The sequence below is a fragment of the Colletotrichum phormii genome (genome assembly GCF_030913505.1).
Source record: "Colletotrichum phormii strain CBS 102054 chromosome Unknown BDP81scaffold_1, whole genome shotgun sequence".
Classification (NCBI taxonomy): domain Eukaryota; kingdom Fungi; phylum Ascomycota; class Sordariomycetes; order Glomerellales; family Glomerellaceae; genus Colletotrichum; species Colletotrichum phormii.
In genome coordinates, this window is record NW_026851443.1 from 3,220,793 (window position 1) to 3,242,782 (window position 21,990).

Below are 21,990 nucleotides of genomic sequence, written 5' to 3' on the forward strand. Positions count from 1 at the left end.
CAAGCCCTCGAAACTTGCGCCACCTGTTTGTCGTACGAGACCCTGTCCCGTTCTTGTCTGGCCCTGCAACCCGCACTGCAGCTTGCAGCATTCCTTGACGTCCCGCACGTCCACCAACGCCCTCTTGGAGTCTCGCTGCTCCAGGCACGGCACGCCGCACTCCCTTTACCATAATTGGTCTGCGGCCTGGAGCCCAAAAGTGCGTGGGGGACTCGGGAGCACCAGCATCTTCGCCAACCCCGGTCTTCTCGGCTCCTCCTGCGTTGTCCATCATCAAAGAGTCCTGCTCTAACCTGCTGAGCCTTAGCGTCTGGAACCAACTGCAGTCTCCACGTCTTTCGCCCTGGCCTATCCTGGCCTGTGCTCTCTCGCACCACCTCACTCGACGTCTTCTGGACTCTGGACTCTGGAGAACATACGAACCATAAGAGACTCTTCCTCCTCGTTGTACACCACCGCTCACACTCTCTTACCTGAGTCTTGGCGAGCAACACAACCATAGGACGAGAACCCTTTGGCAACTAGGCTTGCTTACGCCTTCGATCCTCTTCCGCCCGCTTTCTTCCATTCCCATTCCCATCCTCATCCTCATTCTATCTCTTTCTCTCTCTTATCTTCTCTCCTCTGCCTCTTGCAAACAACAATTCCAGATTACTCGCATCACCCTCCTTGCGCCCCGAGCCACCAGTGCCACCCCCATCCACCCAACTCGTCCCATCCTCTAAACAGTGCCATCTCGCCCTGTTGCCCCGGGGCGCTAGCCTGGTGTGGACGCTACCGCCGCTTTTCTCCCAGCACCTCAACCTGCCTATCCTTACGGAGTACGGCTACACAGTAGTAGAGACCTCGACCCTCTCCAATCTGCGCCGCCCCGCTCCTCCTCCTCCTTCTCCTCACCCCCCTCCCCCCCTCTACCGAGTACACCTGAACTGGGACCTGGGACCTGGACCCTCATCAAGACACGCCTATCCGCTTCCCACTTCTCTTCTACTATTTTCCCATTTCTTTCCATACCTTCAACAACAAAGTCGTCCAACACACGTTGAAAGTAGGATCGCGACCATGGACTTCTCTCACCAGTATTTCGCGCAAGCACAGCCGTACCAGTTCATGGGCATCCCACCCCTAACGCCATCCCATTCAAACTCGGCAGGTTCAGACGACTTCAACACAACATCTCCACCGGTAAGTCGAATCCAAACGGGCATTCCTTTCCCGACTCGAGCCCCGAACACCCACAGGTCACTGGTGGATTGCCGCTTAGCGTACTGCGACATGCACTTACACAATCATGACCGATCAGGATGTCTACGCCGAATATCCCAACGACCAGCAGCACTTCAATAACTTTGATAACTACGCTGCTGCCCAGCAGTTCAACCCCCAGCATACATCATTCCCCGGCCCTCCTGGCCCTCCTGGCCCTCCGACACCACCGAACCATGGCCTACCTGTGCAGCAGCCCGTACAACAGCAACGGACGCAACACAATGGGATGAGCGCTCCCCCGGTCCAGCAGATCAAGGCTCAACCTGATGCCCTCGTCCACAAGCAGGAGCCCCTCGACGATCATTCTCGTCGGGGGCAATCGAATTCGGACGATGAAGAAAGCATGACGCCCGCGCAATCGAGGAGGAAAGCACAAAATCGCGCCGCGTACGTTGTTCCTCTGCCTTGCGTGTTTATCGTCTCAGGCGGCACGGTATTTCGCATTGCTCGTTATCACTAACAAGGAACCCATAGGCAACGCGCATTCCGGGAACGAAAGGAGAGGCATGTCAAGGACCTGGAGGCCAAGCTTGCGAACCTAGAGGCGGAAGCTCAACAAAAGTCGACGGAGAACGAACGGCTCAAACGCGAGATGCAAAAGATCAGCACCGAAAACGAGATTCTCCGTGCAACCTCGTCGATGAACGGCCACCACAGCTCTGCATCACCAGAACCCCGGACGACAGGTCCCATGCACTACAACCCGAAAGACTTCTACACAGACCTGCTAGCGCCGCACAACAACAAGACGCCGAGTCATAGAGTCGCCATTTCATCCGACGGAGAACGCTTGCTGGCGGCGGGTGCTACGTGGGACTTCATTATCAGTCACCCGTTGTTTAAGAGAGGTCTGGTGGACGTCGGCGACGTGAGCGAAAGACTCAAGAATCAAGCACGATGCGACGGCCAGGGCCCCGTGTTTTCGGAGCGCTGCATCATCGAAGCCATCGAAGGCAGCGTTGCGAGCGGGAGTGACGAATTGCTCTAGAGTCTCTTGTCTAGGCGGCAGAGAATCCCAACAGCGGGACCCGAGGGGTGCGCTTTGTAAGCGACGTGCAGCACCAAGGTGCAACGGACACAACACCGCGGCCCGCCTGTGCATCGGGGCTAGGTTCGGCGTTTAGGTTCCATTTGGTTAAACGGAGTCAAACAGACGGAGGGGGAACGAAACGCCTGCTAAAACGACGTACGATATCAGACGCTATTCGACGGGCAGTACCGACAGCATGAAGTAAATGACGTGGCGAAGCATTTCTACTAGACGACATGGCGTCTTTTTACACGGGGAATCACAAACGACGCTGCATGGCGACGACTACGACCTAGGCAACAAAGATGTCGTCGCCGGCACGGCTTATGGGGTTTTGGAGCATGTTGGACATCATCAGTAACGCCAGAGGAAGCGCGCACGATCTATCTTAGGCAGCACATGCTGCCTTGTCGGTATTCTCGGAATTTTCGTGGTTTTCTTTCATGGGGCAAATTGCATGCTATTTGGGGTTTACTCTGGTCTGATTTCCCAAGGCGATTTCCAAGCGAAGGAAGAAAGGCGACTGGACTGCTTGCCTGAGGGGGGCAAGAAGGATCTGGCTTCAGATCTTCCTCTCTTGTCGGGATGATGTGATGGGGTTCCTTTGGATGCGAGTATACTTCATCGAGATATCGTTGAGAAAGAAACATGACATTGTCTTGATATATCTGGTATTCCCACCCCACGTGTTTCCTAGCCTAAGATGATGCCACGGTTCGTGCATATTCTACTTCGCAGGTAGATTATGACAGAGACCATCTTACATCGATGCCTACCTTATCCCTAGGCTCACCTCGGATTTCGGGGCGAGCGGCGAAGAAGGCGGCGACAGGCGGGGTTCCGCCTGCGCTGTGTGAAATGCCGCCAATGAGGATGGATTTCTCTATACCTAATCGTTTATTGACCGTCTACCTGGCTGTGTATGACCATCCCGTCCGTCCTCTTTACCCATTTCCCCCGATCCCCTTTTCGACTGATGACTACCTACCCAGAGGTGAGGCCCTTCCCCTTCCCCTTCCCCGGGGTCCCTTCCCCGGGGTCCCTCCCTCCTTCGGGGCTTTTTATTTTTCCCAATTCCTTTGGTCTCTTACATTACTCGCAAAATCGCCGAAACCGAGAGGCTCGGGAAATAACTTATGAACCTAACGTAAGCCGAGGTTCAACGTTTTACTGCGTTTGTCTTGGACACTGAACCATGGTACGAAATAAGTGCTGGGCACCCTTACGGATTAAAGGGACGAAATTGTTCCTTAGCTAATATGTTTCTACATGCAAAAGAGGTGTAGATATTGGGTAATTGGAAAGAGAATCAGGTTGGGAGGGTTCTCTCTTCGTCTATCTAAGCTTGCTTAACACAGATACAAGAGTAGAGGCGGGAAAAGACACAACTATTGGATACTTTCGACCCCGGGACTTCATGAAAGAAAAGTGTCAAAAAACAAAAACAACGAGCCTCCATATCGGGAACTGATAGCCGAATCGTTTGAAGAATCAAATGGAGAGAGAGAGAGAGAGAGAGAGAGAGAGAAGGAAAGAAGAGATTACAGTTCTCTCTCGCCTTCTCCCGCCTTTACTAATGTAATGCAATTATCCCATCCACACACACCCCGAACTCCTTGAGGATGCCCAGAAATGGAATGGAACTCATAAAGAAATAACAAGACACGCCGCATGAAGTACTCTGCCATTCGAAAACAGGAGAAAGCACAAAATCCCCAGAAGACACTATGGTTGAGAAAACACAAGACTTCCCATCACATTGTTACTTTTCCCGCACCTCCCCCCGTCCATCCGTTCAGTCAGTCCCGTCCCAAGACTAACGTAAAGGCAAAGAGAGAAAAACCGCCACCCGGGGTCCATTTCCCGCCTGTCATCATCGTCTGTCATGTTCCGTGTATTGTTTACCCCCCTCCCCCTACCCGTCCATCCCTCCCCCCGGTTCGTCAAAGTTATCATTATAGTTGTTTGTTCGTTGGGAGGTCGTCCGAGTCAAGCATCTCGTGCCGATGCCCAAGAAGGAAAAATAAAAGAAAGATGGAGAGGGCAAAATGAAAAAAAAGTTTGCGCGACACCGGCCACACGAAGGTTTACGTCTCTTTTTTACGCTGTTCTCTCTCTGGTAAAAAAAATAAATAAATAAAAAATTCGAAAAGGGATCCGAGCGTAACCATGAAAAAGGACTGCAGCCTTTTCTGATCCCGTCAAATCTTCATTCTTCAATCTTAACCTCCAACTCTCCCACCGGCTGCAAATCTGCGACCAAATATCGGGTGGAGGGCTTGATTTGGTCTGGTCTGGTCTGGTCTGGTCGTCCGGGGCCTCAAACCGTGCGATACGCAAATGAAGCTGGTAAAAGACTGTAAATCGGTAAATCACCTTTACTGCGACTTCTTACCGGCAACCTGGGCGCTGCCGTTGCTCTCCTTGCCCTCGACCCACGGGTGCTTGATGGTCAGGCACCAAATGTCAAGGTAATCGCAAATGGTGACAATAACATCTACCACGAAGCTGCCGTACACGCCGACAGCCATGCCGAGCATCGAGAACATGAAGGCGACCTGGTACACACCATCGCCGAGGACGCTAGGCCAGCCGAAGCCAAAGTTGTTCTGCAGGACGGGACCCAAGGCATCGCCGACGCCAAAGGCGAGCGGCAGGCCGAGGACGTTCCAGTAGGGGAAGTCAAGCTTGACGAGGTGGGCAGTGATCATCTGGCCGACCGAGTAGGCGTTGACGACGCCGGCGAACATGACAAAGGGCACGAGATGGGCGTGCAGGATGGCCGGGTTAAGGAGCAGGTACGAGATGATGAGCACCCACATGCCGAAGAAGGGTAGGAGACCCAGCAGCGCGCCGCGGGAGCGGTCGCCGCGTGCGCGACGGGCCTGGATGACGTTGCGCGCCGACTCGATCGTGTTGAGGACGAGGACGAAGGAGCCTTGGACCATGTACCACTGCGTAAAGGACAGCTCGTACAGGGCGGCAGGGACGCCCAGCTTCTCAGAGACGCCAAAGGTGCGGAGCATGGACTGCTGCCAGAAGGAGGCGCCGCCCATGTAGCCGGTCAGGGCGTAGACGCCGACAAGGATGAGGACGCCCTCGACTGGGCCGTTGACGATGCCGAGGGTCAGGGTCTTTGTGTGGTACTCGTCCCAGGTCTGGACGTAGAAGGTGAGGAGGGCTATGGGGGGTTTGTGTTAGTCTCTGCTTTTCGGCTTCACGGGCTCAACCTAGACAGAAAATACGTACAAGAGAAGAGAACGGCGACCGTCATCCAGCCCTGGCCCATGTTTTGAGACGCGGCGAAGACGAGGACCTCGAGGGATGTGTTGAGCGCGTCGACACCGTGGTCAAAGAGCTCGCCGAGCGGTCCGGACTGGTGGGTTCGTCGACTATTTCGCAAATATTCCACGTTAGCTTTCCGTTGTCTTCTCGAGGAAATTCTAAACCAGAAGATGGGAACTGTAGGAAAAGAGCTACTCACGCCTGCGATCCGTCCACGGCATCAAAAGTCTGGTACAAAAACAGGCCGATGGCCCACGAGTAGTACACCCAGCTGGGGCAGTCCTGGTCGAGGGTCGGGTTGTACCAGAGCAGCGTCAGGACGTTTGCAATGACAAAGGTGAAGCCCGTCAGCGTAATGAGGTTCGGGGCCATGCTCATGGGGAACATCTTGATCACAACGTTCGTGTAAAAGGGCTTCAGGATGTACTTTGACGTCAGCGAGTGGTCGACGGCAGAGTACTTGTACTCCTTGAGCGCCGGTAGGCGTTCCTGGCGCACGTAGACCATCTTGGGCGAGTGATGATTTCGGTGACGATCTCGATATTCTTGGGCAACAAAGTTGTGTTTTGGCCCCTACGTGTGGTGTAGTTGCGAAGAGGTGCAGAGAACCGCGGGGATTTGTTTCCTGCCGTGCTGTTCCTTTTGTTGTCGGGAAGCTCTTATTTTTTTTCCTTCGCTGTTGTCTGGCGGATCGGACTCCACGCGGGTCCCGGGGAAGACAAGCAAGAGCGCCGTAGGGCCAGTATATGGGTCCGAAGAGGTATCCGTACGTCGGTCCAGTCCTCAAGCGGTGACGATGGCTTCAAACCGGGGTTGGTCGAGGACTCGGTTTCGGCGGGGTGGTGGACAAGGTTTGTGCGGTGGGCAGGGCGGAAGGGGGGGGGGGGGGGGAAAGCTTCAAAAGAGCATGTGGAGACGAGCGAACTAGACTTGTTAAAAAGACTTTCGTTCGCCAAAGGTGGTCAGAATTATCCCGAGACAAGCGACGAGGTTACTTCAAGAGAAAGTCAAGTTGCGTTGAGCAGAGGTTGAGAAGCCAGCGAACGAACTTGACATGTGGTAACAGCGGAAAGGTCGCGTGGCCGTCGTGTCGCGCCGAAAGGACCAAGCTATTTTTTTTACTACCCTTCCTTGGACAGCTCAGCTTTAACGCACACGCAGAGAACTCCGTCACCGAACGTCATTCTGTCCCGGCTCCGAGCTCTCGAATTTCAACCAGTCCTCTTTGGGATTAGCCTACTGGCCCGTGCCACACGTGTTAAGCGCCCCCCCCCCCTCAAGTATTAATCGTCAAGCCCAAGTTCAGCACCAACACCGGCTCCGCTCCACGTCGATCAACTGACATGCGCCTTGAGGCTTGACCATTCCGATTTAACACACGGCTGGATACTGACAGGGTTTGGGCGTCGAGCTACCTACCTTACCCATCTACACAGTACAACTATTCATAGTACCTTGGTATGGCCAACTCGCAGCATGAATAACCTGGTCTTGGTCGATCTCTTAGATACAGACATCCCACTTCACACATAGATCTATCAGTACTTCGTGATGCTTTTTCATGTCTTCATTCTAGTATACGCAAGCCGCCAGTCCTTTTACGCGCACGCTGATGCGCTCCAACTCCTGCTTGACACCCCCAAAACTACTATGGTGGCGGCTGCTCGGTTGAGTACCTCGGGCTGTAATCAAAGTCCTCGTATCTTTGCGCTGCCGTACGTGCGTCTTTGCTTGGAATATCCGACCATGTATCGATCCCACAAAACTCCGAACAACTCTCTTCCTTAAGCAACTGACGCAACAACAAGCGACGCTACGCCCTCTTCCTCGCTGCGGACCGTAATCTTGGTCGTCACACCAGACTTGGACGAGTATGCCATCCGGACATTGGCCACCACCCTGCCACCGCCAACAGTCTTTCCGAGCAACTTGAGGGTATGTGTCGTTTGGTTGACGGGCACATCCGTACCCTCCAGGGGTTGCAGCGACAAGACCTTTGCCAATTCTTCCGTTGCCTCTGTGTTTCATGGTTAGCTCTATTCATGACAAATACACCCATCAAGTACTCACCTGCTATGCTCTTCATGCTGCTGAGCTGCAAAGTCTCCTCGGCCTCCTCGCCGGCCGCGCCCACCTGCTCCCAGATGTGGTTGAAGTTGCTGGCGAATGTCGGAATGACATAGTCGCTTCCTGACAGGTCGAACTCGGCAACCTCGTACTCGTCGTCGTAGCCAGTGTCTTCTGGCTCGTTTGTCGTGGGGTCGATCTCCTTGCTCGTGAACTTGAGAACGTTGGAGATGCTGCTAACGGGCATGGAGCCCTCACCGTTGACCTTCTTGAAGGCCACGTACAGCTTTCCCGGCTCATTCGTGGGAAGCTTGTCGGCCTGGATGATGAAGACTTCCTCGAGCTCCTCCTCTTCGGAAGGCGTCGCCACGATGGAGACGTTTTCAAGAACGGTCGCATCCAGCGTGTTCTTAACCTCGTACTGGAACACAATGTGCTCCTTGAAAATGTGCTTGACGACGGTAACGACGTACTCCATCTCTGACTCGGTAAGCTCGACAACGGGCGACGACTTGAGCACGCTGCCAAACTCCTTCATCTCGGGGATCTGCATCAGCTCCTGGGCGTAACGCTGAGAAGCCGCAGTTGCCGATGCAGCAGCCTCCGCGCCACCTGCAGCGGCCTTTGTAGGACCGACCTTGGGAGGCTTGAGAGACGGGGCAGTTGCCGTGAGCTTCTTCGTCCGGTCCTCCGCGTCTGCCTGCTCGCGAGTAACGACAGGGATCTGAGAGATGTCGAAGGGGCTGTCGAATGCGGACTTGTCCTCCGAGGTGACGTACATGACGAGCTGGTGCTCAAAGTACGGCAGAGAGAACATGCTATCTGTAAGGGGGTTAGTAAGGAGTGCTACAAAACTTTCCACATCAAACGTACCATTCTTGACAAACTTCTCCGAGATCTCATCCTCCTGGTGCATGAGTCTGAGGTTGAGGGCTGCACGATCTCTGACTTCATCGTCCACATCATCCAGACATCTTGTAAGGAGAACCTCGACGCTGCGCTTGACTTCGGGATCCTTCTGGCCGACACCAAACTTGGCAAGAGCAGTGACAGCGGCGGCACGCACGATGGCGTTCTCCAGAACCACTCTGTTGTAGATGTAGCGGATGTACTTGGTGGGCTGAGAGGTCTTGGGTCCCTCGAGACCGAGCAGATGAAGGATTCTAACCGCCAGCTTGGTGAACTCGCAGTCCTCAATAAACTCGCAAAGGTGGGCAAGAGCATCCTCCTTGGATTCCGGCACAAACTTGATCAAATCGAACATGCTCTCGACGACGGCACGCTTGAATTCGTAACCACCCTCGTCCCGGAGGATGCCACTCAGGAAGGCAAGCATACCAGCCTGCTTGCTAGGGAACTTCAAGCAGAGCGTGCGGATAGCCTCGACGATGGTAATCTTGAACTCGTCCGTGATCTCAGACATGAAGCCAGAGATCTGCTTCATCAAGCGATCAACGCTAGCCTCGTTACCGGTCTTGAGCAAGGTGGTGATGGCAAAGGTGGCAATGGATCGGTTGCTGTTGGAGATCAGGAGCTCGATGTCGGGGTTGCAGACGTTGACGGCGTTGGGCTTGAAGGAGGCGAAGTTGTGGAGGATTCGGAGAGCAGCGAACTTTGTGACGGCACGAGGGGAGGTGAGGAAGAGCTGGAGAACGTGAACGGCTTGGGAGACTTCGGCGTCGGTGACATCTCGCATATCGCAGATGGCCTTGGCAGCCTCGAAGTTGACCATCTCGCTCTTGTGGCGCAACCAGCCATCCAGCAGCTGCATCATGGGCTTTCTGAGCGACGGGTCCTCCTCGGCGAGCTGGGCAGCCAGACGGACGAGCATGACGATCGCCGCAGAGCTCTTGACCGCACCGGCGGCACCGAACTGCTGCACCATCTTGACGAGTGCCATGCGGTCGTGCATGCGCATCGAGTATAGCAGACCAATGGCATGGTACTGGGGCATGGTAGAGTTGTTGGCGGGCAATTGGCCGCTCGAGGAGGAGAAGCCCAGGGAGAAGCCGCTCGAGGACTTGGTGGAGGCCGCAGCTTCCTGCGTCTCGCTCTGCCAGCGGCGGACGACATCCTTGGCGATCGGGAGGAGGTGGTAGGAGGAAATGAGGGCTGCGGAAGATACGGAGGGGTTCTTGTCGACGATTGCCGTCTTCATCACACGCTCAATGGACTGAACTGTGGTCGCCTGAAAGCTAGTTAGCAGACTGCCCTCTCCCTTCTGTATAGCTCAGAGCTTCGGCGTACATCGATAATGCGGCACAGGGCCCTGATGGCGTTGGGTCGGAAGATGGCATCGGTGCTGCCTCCTGTATCCTTCATGATGGTGCTGGTGACCATGATAATATCCTCGGCCGAGTGAGCCAACTCCTTGATGACAAGGTGGACCATCTGTCGCAAGCTGGCATCTTTATTCTGGAACAGCTTCGAGATACCGAAGAAGAGGGTCGTCGCTTCGTTCGTGGGGAACCTCTCGCCCGTGTAGAGCAGAAGGGCAATCTTGGTAAGGAGAATTCGACATCTTCGCGGCTGGATAGGGGAGCTGTTGAATAGTCGTGCTGTTCACTCCATTTTAGCCAGCTTGCTCGCCGCCAATGCTCGAAGGGGTTCCAGAGGGATGGAGAGAATCGGGGTGCAATTCCGTCAAAACTCACCTTCTTGGAAGACCTGGGTCCTGTCCACCTTCACCAGGCCCAAATCCGCATCTTCGTCTTTCTTGCCGTAGCTCATGTTGGGCAGCGGTTTTTTGGCGGACTGCTTGAGGTCGGCGTCGGTGACTTCGAATGGGACAGTTGGCTGCTCCTGATGGTCGGTGGGTAGCGTTGCGAACATGAGTGTGGGGTCTCTGCACGTGACATGGAGCCACACTTCACTTCCACGTCGCGTCTATCTTATCTGGCTTCAAGGGTACCCAGCTCATGGGAACACCTCTCCGTACAGTCGAACTACACATGCTTCATTGAAAAGCCCAGGCCTTGATCTCCAGACTTCACTTGATGCCAATGTTCCATAAGATTCAAAGTCGTCATCTTGGAAAGTGAGAGCGATGTGAAGATACCTTAACTTTTTGATTGCCTATCTGAGAGTAATAAAGTGGGAAAGACTGATGACCCCCATTGCTGTCCTGTGTAACCGCCAGAATTCAATCAAACGCCCCCTGAACAGCTTGCTTCGTATCCCCTCTAAGCTATGTTTTGGGGGGCTGCTGCTCTGTTAAATATCGTCCCCAATCCCAAGATCTTTCCCCAGGTAATCCACACAAAGGGTCTCAAACCAGGTCGCCATCCAAGCGACGGTGCTAACGAAGCAGAAGATGACTGACGAAAACCTCCACGAAATCTACTCATCACCGTCTAAACACTGATCGAAGACCCTGAGCAGACGTGTCAACCATGTGTGGCTCTGGATCTTCCCACTGATGGAATTGAGGGTGATCGTGAACTCCCTCCTGGTGGTTCACCAGGGCAGAATAGGCCATGGCGAGGAAGGGCTCTGTCGCCTCTGAGTCCGTCATCTTGTTAAGCCGATCAACCTTGATGGGCGGGTATTCAGTCTTCTCAGCCTTGGCCTTGGGTCGTCGGTCACCAATGACACCAACCTGGCGCTTGAAGTCGCGGAATTCCTTTTCCTGGATAACAGCCATCATCGATTTGCCAAGCGCACCCGTGCCTGCATGGAATAGCTGGTTGATTCTCTCGTTGCGTTTCTGAAGCGCATCGTCTGTCATGGTCCACGTACCCTCCGTCCAGGGAGGCCGAACGGCCTTGGGGTAGTCGGCCGGCCAGTCATCGCCAGAGACAACGGGCATGGCGGATGCAGCCTGAGCACGGCTTGTGGCTTCGTTCATGTTCTGTCCAAGCTTGATATACTCAAGAACCTTCTCCATTTGTTGATCAGACATTCTGCTCGCTTCGTCGACGACGTCTTGGTAGCAGTCGTCTGTGTCGGGTGTAGAGCCACATAGAAGGGAATCGAGCCCGCTTTTAAGATGAACGGGTGTCTCTGTGCCTGAGAATCTCATAGTTTCGTGCGTCATATGCTTTTGCAGGCCCAAGTTTGCTTGGCCGAACATGGGTCCGTCGAGCGGCATCTCTTTGGGCCCGTTGTTGAGGGCCTTGATCGTGTTCTCAAACGTCGATGTCCGATACTGTCGGTGGCCCGGAGGGCCTGCAGTCAAGGGGCGAGGAGCACCTGGGCCAGTTGCCAGAGTAGACTTGTACGCTGCTTGCGGGAGATCTCTCTGGATGTTGGCAGCTGGGAAGAGACCCGGAGGCGGGGATGTGCAGTTGATGCGCCAGGAGTTATCAGGGTCGTGGCCTGATCTATCGGCTTTCATCTTGAGGATGTCGTTCGGGTCGGTCTTGGCAGAACGGAACAGAGCAGGAGAATGTGAGCCATCATTTCCCATATCGAAACCCTCAAAGGTCTGGGCTCCGTAGGACGGAGTGGCCGTGCGGCTGATGTTGCCAGCAGATGGAGCCGGCGTGGTACCCGGCCGAGCACGAAGAAGGGCCCTCTGAGCTCTCTTCTGGTTCGGGTTGGGGTACGAGGCCAGATTGTGGAGAGACTTGACAGTCAGGCCACGAAGAGGGTTCTCGCCAAAGCTCTCATCATCTCCATCGTCGCTTGAGTTGGCATCGACATGCTTGTTCACGACAGACGTGGGCATGGCAGCAGCAACGGGCGAGGCTTGGTTGCTATTCATGCTGTAAGATGGCATGAGAGAGGAAGGCGAATTGCTTCGGACGTCCAATTCATTCGGAGACTCGAGGCTGTAGTCGGTGAGAGGGCTGACGGCGCGGTCGTAGTTCTGCTGAAGAGGCGAGTACTTGGGGATTTGGGGTGGGCGAGGACTGGTGGGTGTAGTGACGAGATTCTGGGACTTGAGAGGCAAGCCAGCAAGAACTGACTTGGGAAAGAGAGACAGCTCAGAAGCTGCGACTCCCTGGGCAGGCCACTTGAGGGTGCGACCGCGACGAACGGGAGGCTGGAGCTGCTGGGCGTTGCTGGGGTTGTAGATGGTACCGGCAGTCGTGTAGGTTTGCCTAGGAACATCCTGCTGGAAGGTGCTGACAGATTGCTGGGTATAGGTCGTAGTGCCCGCCGCCGCCGACGAGGAAGAAGATAGATGATCCATGTTGAGATTCAGAGGCATCCGTAATACTTGGAAGCATCCAACCAAAATCGGAAACCCTGATATGGATAAGCGTTGACCAAAGACGAATTTCTTTTCTCTTGATCCAGTTGGGGGAGTCTTGCTCAGATGGGGAACATCCAAAGGACTGCTGTGTTGCTGCTGTTGCTGTGGCAGATGAAGGAAGACTGATGATGAGACTGAGGAAGGAATCAAGAAAAGGATGGTGCCAACTGCTCTGGATGTAAAAGCTTCAGGTCATCTCGTCTGGAAGTCGAGACGGGAGGTGAAGCTGTCACGAAGCGGCTGTTGACGAAAATTGCAAGTTGAAGGGGGGAAACGGATGGGTTGGAAGATAGACGGCGGGAGGACGAGAGGAAGAGGAGTGGATGGAGAGTCAAGGGGAGGGGCCGGGGGTCGATGCTGTGCAGGGCAGGAATTAAATGTGCCTTGAAGGGACGGGAGGGAAGGTCGCAGTCTGAAGGTCGGATGGAAGGCGCGTTCGTGAGTGGTTTCCAGACCGGGAAGGAACGAGGCGTAAGGTGGGTGGAAAGTGCAGGCAGCCTTGCAGGTGAGGTGAAGGTGAAGTGGGAAGGCAGGAGCCTCGTAGAGGCAGTGGACCGACACCAGGCGGTCCTTCCTTCCACCTTAGAAAAGATGTACGCAGATGACCAGATAAGACAAAGATGGTAAAGGGGGGAATTGAGGCAGGATGGGGGTCGAGTAAAAGTCTTCAGATCAGTCCCTACTTCTCAGCCTTGCTCTCCTCGGTCTCTTCTGTAGCAGAGCAACCCAGAACTTTCGGCGCCAAAGAAGATATTTCCAGCAAGGTTGCAAAACAGCCCGGTGGAAAAGTCAAAGTCCTAAACGCCAACGCTCTGCCCAGCCGATGCGAGATACATCAAGAATGCCCTAATAAGAAGCTTGTATGCGAACTCGCAGGATATCTGTCATCCTCTCTAACAATTCTGACGGGACCCCTTTACCGAAGCCACTCAGTCTGATTCTGAAGTTGCTAGAACCATTCGGAACGACAAGATTCTCCTCGAGGACAGGAAGAACGACCGGCGGAGAGTCAAACACCCACAGGTGATATCGACACAATTCCCCCTCAGTCGTCGTCGTTCTGTTGGATGGGTGCTCAGGGCTATCGCGTGGGATCGTGGCAAAGCAGACGATGTAATGAGCATGCTTTTCGAGGTTCATTCTTTCGATGAGGTGTTTGGGAGAACGCACAATACCGGTGGCATACATGTTGTCGTCGGATCTCGGAATACGGAATAAAGACGGATCAAAGATCAGAGTGAATGGGAATGTTCCGACGAAAGAGCGTTTGGGACGAAAAGTTATCTGGTTCAAGGTCAGGTTTGATTCATCTCTTCAAATTATGCGAGGTCCTCAAGTCTTATATCTGAAGAACCTTTTTAGCATGTTGACCTAGATGTCCTCGATCCACCGGATGGCTCGCAACCTGTGACTCGTCACCCCACAACATACACGCGCTCCTATCCTCCTGCTCCAAACGAAGCGTATCCATCGCCAACGGTCAAAACCGCTGCCGCCCTACAAGAGTTCAACGCTCCAGCGAAACACACAAAAGGTCCGCATATGCAACAGCCACATATCCACAACGATCAAAGGTTAGGTTCTCAGGCGTGGGCATGTCGGGTTACACGATCCCCGAGCGCCCCCTTTCCTCTCCACCACCTCCCTTCGTTCCCCGGCCCAATGAGCAAGCAAGCATGATTCTCTCTCACTATTATCACATCAAGCAGAATAGAGGAAATCCTCCCCTCTCTTCGAGTAGGCCAATCATCTGGGAGAGTACGCCACGGAACACCTACGCCAGGCGAGCGAAACGTCGACAGAACGAAGACCTCGAAACGTAGAACCAAAAGGACCTCTCAAGTCAGAATTCGCTGCATTTGGCTATTGCTTCCCTTAGCTGCCCTGCTCGACCGGCCAATCTCACGGAAGGGCTTCCATGTCCGGCTCAGGATTCGAGAAATAAGGTTAGTGGTGGCTTGCTACCTCTCCCCCAGAGGTCTCGTGTCACTAATCTAGGGCTTCAACCTTACCCCCCTAACAAGGTGACAGGTTACCTAAGGCTACACTTTGACATCCGGGGCAACCCATCTCTAAGCTTGGACCTGCCCACATCTCGCTTCCTGCATCACGAGACTAAACCTAACCAAGCAGCATCGAAGCCAGCCATCCAAGTGTCCGAAGGATGAAGAGGAAGGAGGCGTTCGTCGGTCCCCCGCCTCCCCGTCTCCCCGCCCTCGCCCCCTCCGTCGTAACGTTAACTCTTGACCAAAGAGGTAAGAAGGACCTCAGAACAATGTCGGGCCGTAGGCAGCCATTCAAGCTGGAAGGCTGTTTCAGCCTAGAACATCTTCGATCTTGAGAGCGCTTGTTACCCCATCGTCCCAGCCTAAACTCTATCATGGTCGCCTTCGTCCGTAAGATGGCCTGATGTTGTAGATCTCGAGGCGACGCCTAGTAGCCCTATCCGTTGTTAGCACATATAGTAAGTTCATTGTTGGCCCGGGCTAGACACTAACTGATTCGGCCCGTATATTGCTCGTAGGCTCAGCAAAGAACTGCCAAGACTTTACAAGGTGAGTAAAGGAGCTGAACGTCAGCTCTGCCAACATGTTCCGGATGACTAGGCTGGTTGTGAGCTCAAGTCCGAGAGCCTTTAAACTACAACGGCGCATTCTTCATGACTACAGTTCTCACTAGTGACAGGGCAGTCGTACGGCGTTGATGGGAGCACACGCATAGAGGTCACTGTGCACGGCATAGCGCAAAGGAGTAGTGTAATCTCTCGTATTCTCTCTGCCACCATCCTTCACTATGGTGCTGTGGTCTCGTACGCACTCTCAGCGAACGACGCGTGTCAAGCACCAAGCCGCGGCGAGACCTAGCTTTCCTCCATCAATATCTCCTTCATCACATGCAAGATAGTTGGAGGGCGGTCTCAAAGAGCCAAGCCGACGATCCTGAAACCATTTGTTTTTTTAATCATATCCACACACGCCACCATGAAATCGCTCATCAAAAACAGGTCGTAATCAGCCGCGACCAGATAGCCTACACATGCTTCAACAGTATTCTATCATATCCCCGCATGCTTTGTTCCAGGATCGTTGAGCTTGAGAAATCAGACATGATCCAAGAGTTGGCTGCCCTAGTAGGCAACAGTGTCGGGGGAGCCATGGGATGCAACTCTGAATCATCTAAAAGAGAAGAAAGACCAAAGGGCCCGTGTGTTTGTAGTAAACGATCCAGGAAAAGATTTGGTGAATGCTAGAGTCGAAACTCCTTTCCATCCACACTGCTTCGACGCAATGGTGAAGCGTTTGAAAGAAGAGAATGCCCGTTTTGAAGAAATCCACGAGTCCGATGTATGTACTGGGCGGACGAGAATTGAATGTTGCTTGGGGTATCGGCTGAAGGACATGACTGTAAAAACATCATGAGCCTGTGCTGAGACTCGAAAATTGCGACTCGTGTTGTTCAAGGAAGGTTGAGAAATGAAATGCCAGGCATCCCACGATTCGTGTATATACTTGGCGAGTTGACTCGACTGACGAGAAAGAACAAATTACGGTCGAGTGAAAAGGGAAGAATTTGTAATTAGAGGCCTTGCGGGTACGCACTGCCGGGTATCATGCCGGTGCCTCCTGCTCGGGATGGGGGGCCGAGCCGAGTGCCCGGAAGCTCAAAGTCGGGGTTGTTGTTCAAGAGCATGTCTTGCCTTCGCTGTTGGACGGGCCGTCGGGGCGGCATTGGCTGGCCATAACCTGGCATTGGCGGCGCAGGATTCCACCTCGGGTTTACCCCTCTTTGGGATATCGAGGTGAAGTTGGAAAGATCAGACTCGGCGCCAGGACTACGTGCACCGGCATCCGCATGAGCGTCATCATACATATTGGGCGCGGGTAGAGGTACCTGAAGGCCAGGCGGGGGACCTGCTCTTTGAGCTGGTGCCGGTGCTGGCGCGTCCGCGAAGCGCGGATCGACATCTTCGTAATAGTCGCTGGCTGCTGGCGCAGGCGAGCTTCGGTTGAGCATCTCAGCAGAGCGTTGCTGTTGTAGCGGAGAGGCCGTTCGTGATGAGCCCTGGTTCTGGTTCCAAGCCTGACGAGGCGGGACGTAGGCACTAAAATTTCCGAATCAGCGTAGCCCTCTTCTGGTTACAAGATCCAAAAAACTTACCCGTCTTGGCTGTACCTGCTTGCCTCGCTCATGTACGTGTCATGCCTCTGAGGGTGAGCCCTGTTTCCGCCACTTTGCTGCTGCTGAAGTCCGACCATGCCAGCAATGTCAGCGTCACTGTCACGGAACTGACCGAAGCCCGGAGGCGGGTGAGCGGGGCTTCCTGTAGCTGCGTCCATCTCAACCGCTTGGCCGACCATTGGTGGTCCGTCATGGCCAGGGAGAGGCGGGGGTGATTCAGCTCTCGGTAGGCTCTGACGGTGGGGGTTGTAGGCTTCATACCCCTGCTCTTGTTGAGGGATAGATGGGAGGGAAGGGTTTGTGCTGTTGTTCGCAGTAGCGTATCCCGGGGCCATGTCCATGGAACGACGTCCGTAGGGGCCACCGGGAGGAGGACCGCCGTAGCCGTTGGCTGGGCTTGGACGACGGTCGTAAGGTCCAGGCCCTCCGGGGCCGCCAGGTCCGGGCTGATAGCCTGGCGGAGGTGGACGACCTCCTCTCATACCGTTTGGTCCGAAGCCGCCACGAGGCGGTGGCGGGCCATATCCGCCCCGACCACCGGGTGGGGGACCACCATAGCCTCCTCGTCCGGGAGGACCTCCATAGCCACCTCTTCCTGGAGGCGGAGGGCCGTAGCCACCGTATCCGCCTCTACCACCGTAGCCACCACCGCGTCCTCTGAATCCTCCAGGAGGCATACCGCCCCTACCTCTCATGCGCTCCTGCGAAGGGCCTCTTCTTGGGCCAAACCCATCTTGAGGCGGTAGCGGGTTTCCGTAAGGATCTCTTTGGATAGGCGGGACAGAGCCAGATCGCGAAGGAGGAGCATCGCTAGCAGCCATGACGCCTTGAGAGCCGTTGACGGGGCTTCTTGCTGTGAGAGGGATGCGTTCATCGCTGACCTGGTCATTGTTCTTCTGAGATTCGAATGAGGCAAAGGTTGCCATCTTGTCAATGCCGTTTCCACCGCTGACAACGGGAACGGTAGGCTGGGAGGCGACTGACGCAGCAGTCTTTACCTGAGCTTCGCGGTTGTAGTAATTCTCTCCGCTCATCTCGGCGTTCTCGGCGATTCTCTTCTTCCTGGCCTTTCTGCTCACCAACATACGGCGCATGGCACATGAGACCAGACCACTCATTCCGACAAGGATGGTGGCAGCAAGAACGATGTATGAGCCCCATGCCATGTGAGGGACAAAGAGGAGAACATCCACGAGGAAGGCCAGGAGACAGATGAGGAAGTTGATGAAGGAGAAGATGAAGAGGGCGAGAAGATATCTCGCAGAATGAGAGGGTGCGTGAAGGTGAGCGACGGCAGCCATGATAAACATGATGAGAGTCGCGAGAGCAGCGACAGGATGTACGATCAGGATAGCTGACAGAGTGTTTCGGGCAGAGTCTGGGAGGTCAAAGGCACCCTTGCTGTCCGCGGCTCCAAAAACTCGTGCTGTAGAGAGTGTCAGCAACAGTCCTCCATTTCGATAATCAGCAGTGTACCACCACAGACTACTTACTCGTGTCATAACCAATCTCAGGACCTTCGCAAGTGCCGTCCGCCTTGCAGACGCCAAAGACTCCAAAGTTGGCTCCCTTAAAACTACCCAGCGGAATAGCCTTAATAATCGGGGTCGATAGGGTAGACAGCAGGAGCAAGGCGAAGGCCACAAAGAGCAGCACCGTCATGGGAGTTGCCGGTCGCAACATGATGGCGGTTTGTCGTCGAAGAAACCTGCTTCCAAAGGGGTGTGCGGCGAGCCGGCGTCGTCAAGACGCGGCGAGTAAAAGGGTGCGTTGCGCCCGAGAAATTCGGGTGTCGTCGTCGAGAAGTTGTTCGAGGTGGGCTAGTGTAAGATGAGGTCGTTGCGCGGCATCGTCTACTGGTTGGCAAAAATCGTGGTCGAAAATGGTGACATGAATGAGAGTAACGAAGTGCCGATGAGAGCGTATTGCAATAGAATCCTGTCTCTTTCTTTCCTGCTAATCCTCTTGCTCGATTGTCCCCAAAGTCTGCTCAGTCGGTATCCTGACGGGTGCTGCTGGTATTGGTCCTGAAACAATGTCGCAAGGAGACGGTATTCCGATCGACGGGTTTAAATCAAATCGATTCGGACGAGGTCGGAGTGAGTCGTGAAAGATTTGTCGTGTCCTAAATGCAAGGCTGCATCCAGGGGAATTGGGTTGAGGTTGTGCGAAGTGAATAGGATCGAGTTCCTCCTGTTCGACCTGGAGAAGGGAAGAGGGAGAAAGAGACAAAGGTACGCACGATCTGGGGAGGAAGACGATGTGGGCGGGCGAGTGGGAGAGTGGGCGACTTGTGTGGAGGGAGCGAATATGGAAAAGTGGACCTTGACCGTGGGTGCAGTAGGAGTGGGCAGTTTTGGGCCACACGGCAGGGGAGCCAAGGGGATTCGGGAACAGGGGGGTGTGGTCAAGTCTGGGAGACAGGGGTGTGTCGAGAAGGGAGAGGCAGGAAGGAAAGACGTTTACCACCACCACAAGTGCCACTGGGAGCGAGGTTCCCAAGATAGATAGCCACCCGTCGTGATGCTGTTATATGGTATCTGCACCCCCGGGGTAGAGTCTGGACACAGTGTGCCTTCCCTGGAGGGATGGACAAGATATGTACCGTTTACTCCAGCGATGAGTGTGCAAGTAAAATGGAAGTGCACAGCCCACCTGGCAAACGGCTTGCAGGCACCAAGCAACGCAGATTAGCAGAGAGTCGAGAGCGACAAGATTGGAGTGCGCGAGAAACGGAGACTGGCCTCCTGCATCTCCATGCAGTCAGACACCAAGAGCCACGAGAGCCTGGAATCCAAATGCCCCCAAGTGGGCTCTCTGCAGCGGACGTTGTGCCCGCTAACTCGTTGGTTCGAATCAATATCCTTCCCCCGCCGCCGAGATGCAGCACAGGTTGCCCCCAATATCGATGGGGGGCAGGCACGAAGCCTCGACGAGGACTGACTTCAAAGGGCAGGTACCTGAACAATGTATCGGTCTTAGCGCGAGACCCAAGGTACCTTATTCTTTGTTCCTTAACGCGTGCTCAACTGTCCCCCGGCAGCCACACCATTCCACCTCTCACTCTTCCCAAGACATGCTGCACCGACTGCGTGGCTTTCCCAAAAGGACATCTTCTCCGAGCTCGACAGGACAATGCCCTTGTTTTTGCGGAAGTCTGGTCCGGCCTCCATTCTGACGAGAGACATTGAATGCCATTATTAGGCTTCAACACAGGATACCGTGTTTCTGTCTTTCGAGGTAGCTCCGGCCAATAGGAGCGGCTTGCGAATTATCCAAGTACGAAGTACGCCTCGTCTACCTTACTTCTTTCACGCAGCTGACAAGCTATCCATGAAAACACAGTGCACCTTATCAACATGCGGTATGCGGTATACCGACACAGACGGGACGAATACACGCAAAAAAGCCAATAGATCCTTTGTTCCCCAAGCCAGGCACAAACGACTGCGGCTAAGGTTCCCATCCACCACACTAATTTGACCCCAGGAAGCCGGGACCGAGTCCGCTAGCACCACAGGACCCGACTCGAACCTCTGACCAACGAAAAATAAGTCGAGTAACGACCATGTCGTCTCTAATTTCCCAAATTACGACCGATATCACCCCGACGAAGACAGAGAGTGGGAAAAAAAAACTCAATTCATCCCCGTCTAGTCAGGTCCCGGTCGATTTTAGTCCGGCCTATCTGCAATCGACTGCACGCAATCGCGTGCTTTCCCGGCGGGCCCTACTTATCATTTCGGCATTCAAACCCGCGTGAGCCTTTCAAGCCCCATGGGAGACCATTGATTGATCGAGCCACAGATTCACAATACGTCTGCTGAGTTCTACTTTTCTGGACCCTGGACATCGTCTGGAAGCTCAGAACCCCTCTCAAGCCTCGACAATGGCACTCACAACCTTGCCCCGATTAAGCAGGTCGAGATCCAGCGCTCGCGAGTCTGTGACCCCCTGGGATTCAACAAAGCTTAGCAGGATGAGGAGTGGGACGGCGATAGATGCACCGTGCCGGAAAGCCCTCATCCTTCTCGTCCGCTGTTATCCCCCGGCCGCTCAAAGATCCTAGTTGGATCAACTCCACCAATCATCCGTTTCGATGATCCGAATTAGCCAGACAGTGTTGAGCTTCCGAAGTTCCAATCACTCTGTGGGCGCTACATCTCTCATGACCGCAAGAAGTCCCAAGGTCTTCATCGTTGCGGGATTCTTGAGCTTACCTCCTTTGCGGCTTCCAACAAGCAGTCCCAGACTCCTCCGTGGTCAAACGGACGACGCAAAGGCATAACATCGTGAATTAAGGCCCCTTGGTCGGGATGGGGCACCAGAAACTCTCTCGGTATCCAGGGCCCAGGGGTCTACGCAACGCCGTTGTCGGTCGCATCCCTACACTGCAATTACAAGCATCCACTCTGCCTTCGATAAGTTCTAAGCAACTACTGTAGCGACTTGAGAACCGTGGATCGCCCGCGTAGCAGATACATGCGACCACCGCTGTGCTCCACGTCAATCGGCAGTAAGCGTTCATTTGCCATCATTCTCAATGAGATTGCACCGTTTCTCTGACGTTTGGAGCTTTCTACAGATACGTACTTCACGAATTGAACCGCCGGATTCGCGAAGCATAAAGACAAGGAGAAACACCAACGTCGTGGCACCCAGGCTGCGTCGATCAACTTGGTTCCAGTAACAGGTCCTTGTCGGTATAGACGTCAAGAGATTCGGGCGTATCGGAAATGCGAGAAGCAGCCCCCGGTGCGGCGGTGCCCAAGACCGCGACGGCCATGTTCTGGGTCGAAGGTCGAAACCGAACCGCTCCGCTGACCAAGACAGCTAGCCCGCCGCCGCAACGACGCATTGTCGGGCGCTAGCATCGCTACCCCGGGCTATTTCAGGCTGTCCAAGCTTTGGCCGTGCTCCCTCAGTCAGTGTGGGAAGAAGCCCGTCAGAGAGATGGGAA

At 54.5% G+C, this 21,990-nt stretch overlaps 5 protein-coding genes across 5 annotated transcripts; 1 reads left to right on the forward strand and 4 right to left on the reverse strand.

Annotated features, from left to right (window-relative positions):
• Positions 1-1,062: 1,062 nt before the first annotated feature.
• Positions 1,063-2,257, forward strand: BDP81DRAFT_306172 (bZIP transcription factor; the record flags this gene model as incomplete). The annotated part of the gene is made up of 4 exons (XM_060583249.1): positions 1,063-1,185; positions 1,304-1,510; positions 1,559-1,656; positions 1,744-2,257. 4 exons carry the CDS (start codon positions 1,063-1,065, stop codon positions 2,255-2,257), a joined length of 942 nt encoding a protein of 313 aa, XP_060452097.1.
• A 2,420-nt stretch (positions 2,258-4,677) lies between these two features.
• Positions 4,678-6,091, reverse strand: BDP81DRAFT_444659 (CDP-alcohol phosphatidyltransferase; the record flags this gene model as incomplete). Its single annotated transcript, XM_060591864.1, has 3 exons — positions 4,678-5,480; positions 5,549-5,691; positions 5,784-6,091. 3 exons carry the CDS (start codon positions 6,089-6,091, stop codon positions 4,678-4,680), a joined length of 1,254 nt encoding a protein of 417 aa, XP_060452098.1.
• Positions 6,092-6,938: 847 nt separating this feature from the next.
• BDP81DRAFT_338193 (adaptin N terminal region-domain-containing protein) lies at positions 6,939-10,425 on the reverse strand. Its single transcript, XM_060585984.1, has 5 exons — positions 10,306-10,425; positions 9,899-10,209; positions 8,525-9,839; positions 7,655-8,473; positions 6,939-7,601 (listed from the first exon to the last, which is right to left on the reverse strand). The coding sequence occupies exons 1-5, from the start codon at positions 10,379-10,381 to the stop codon at positions 7,369-7,371; spliced, it is 2,754 nt and encodes a 917-aa protein (XP_060452099.1). The 5' UTR covers positions 10,382-10,425; the 3' UTR covers positions 6,939-7,368.
• A 572-nt stretch (positions 10,426-10,997) lies between these two features.
• BDP81DRAFT_305317 (uncharacterized protein) lies at positions 10,998-12,788 on the reverse strand (the record flags this gene model as incomplete). Its single annotated transcript, XM_060583160.1, has 1 exon — positions 10,998-12,788. The coding sequence occupies one exon, from the start codon at positions 12,786-12,788 to the stop codon at positions 10,998-11,000; it is 1,791 nt and encodes a 596-aa protein (XP_060452100.1).
• Positions 12,789-16,427: 3,639 nt separating this feature from the next.
• BDP81DRAFT_456789 (SUR7/PalI family-domain-containing protein) lies at positions 16,428-18,713 on the reverse strand (the record flags this gene model as incomplete). Its single annotated transcript, XM_060593216.1, has 3 exons — positions 16,428-16,953; positions 17,010-18,456; positions 18,524-18,713. 3 exons carry the CDS (start codon positions 18,711-18,713, stop codon positions 16,428-16,430), a joined length of 2,163 nt encoding a protein of 720 aa, XP_060452101.1.
• Positions 18,714-21,990: the final 3,277 nt, after the last annotated feature.

Excerpts from the sequence above, each read along its gene's own strand:
- BDP81DRAFT_338193 (XM_060585984.1), bottom strand. The coding sequence starts at position 10,381 with ATGAGCTACGGCAAGAAAGACGAAGATGCGGATTTGGGCCTGGTGAAG. Across the intron at positions 8,474-8,524 it reads GGAGAAGTTTGTCAAGAATG|ATAGCATGTTCTCTCTGCCG; the intron begins GTACGTTTGATG and ends ACCCCCTTACAG. Across the intron at positions 7,602-7,654 it reads CAGCATGAAGAGCATAGCAG|AGGCAACGGAAGAATTGGCA; the intron begins GTGAGTACTTGA and ends CATGAAACACAG.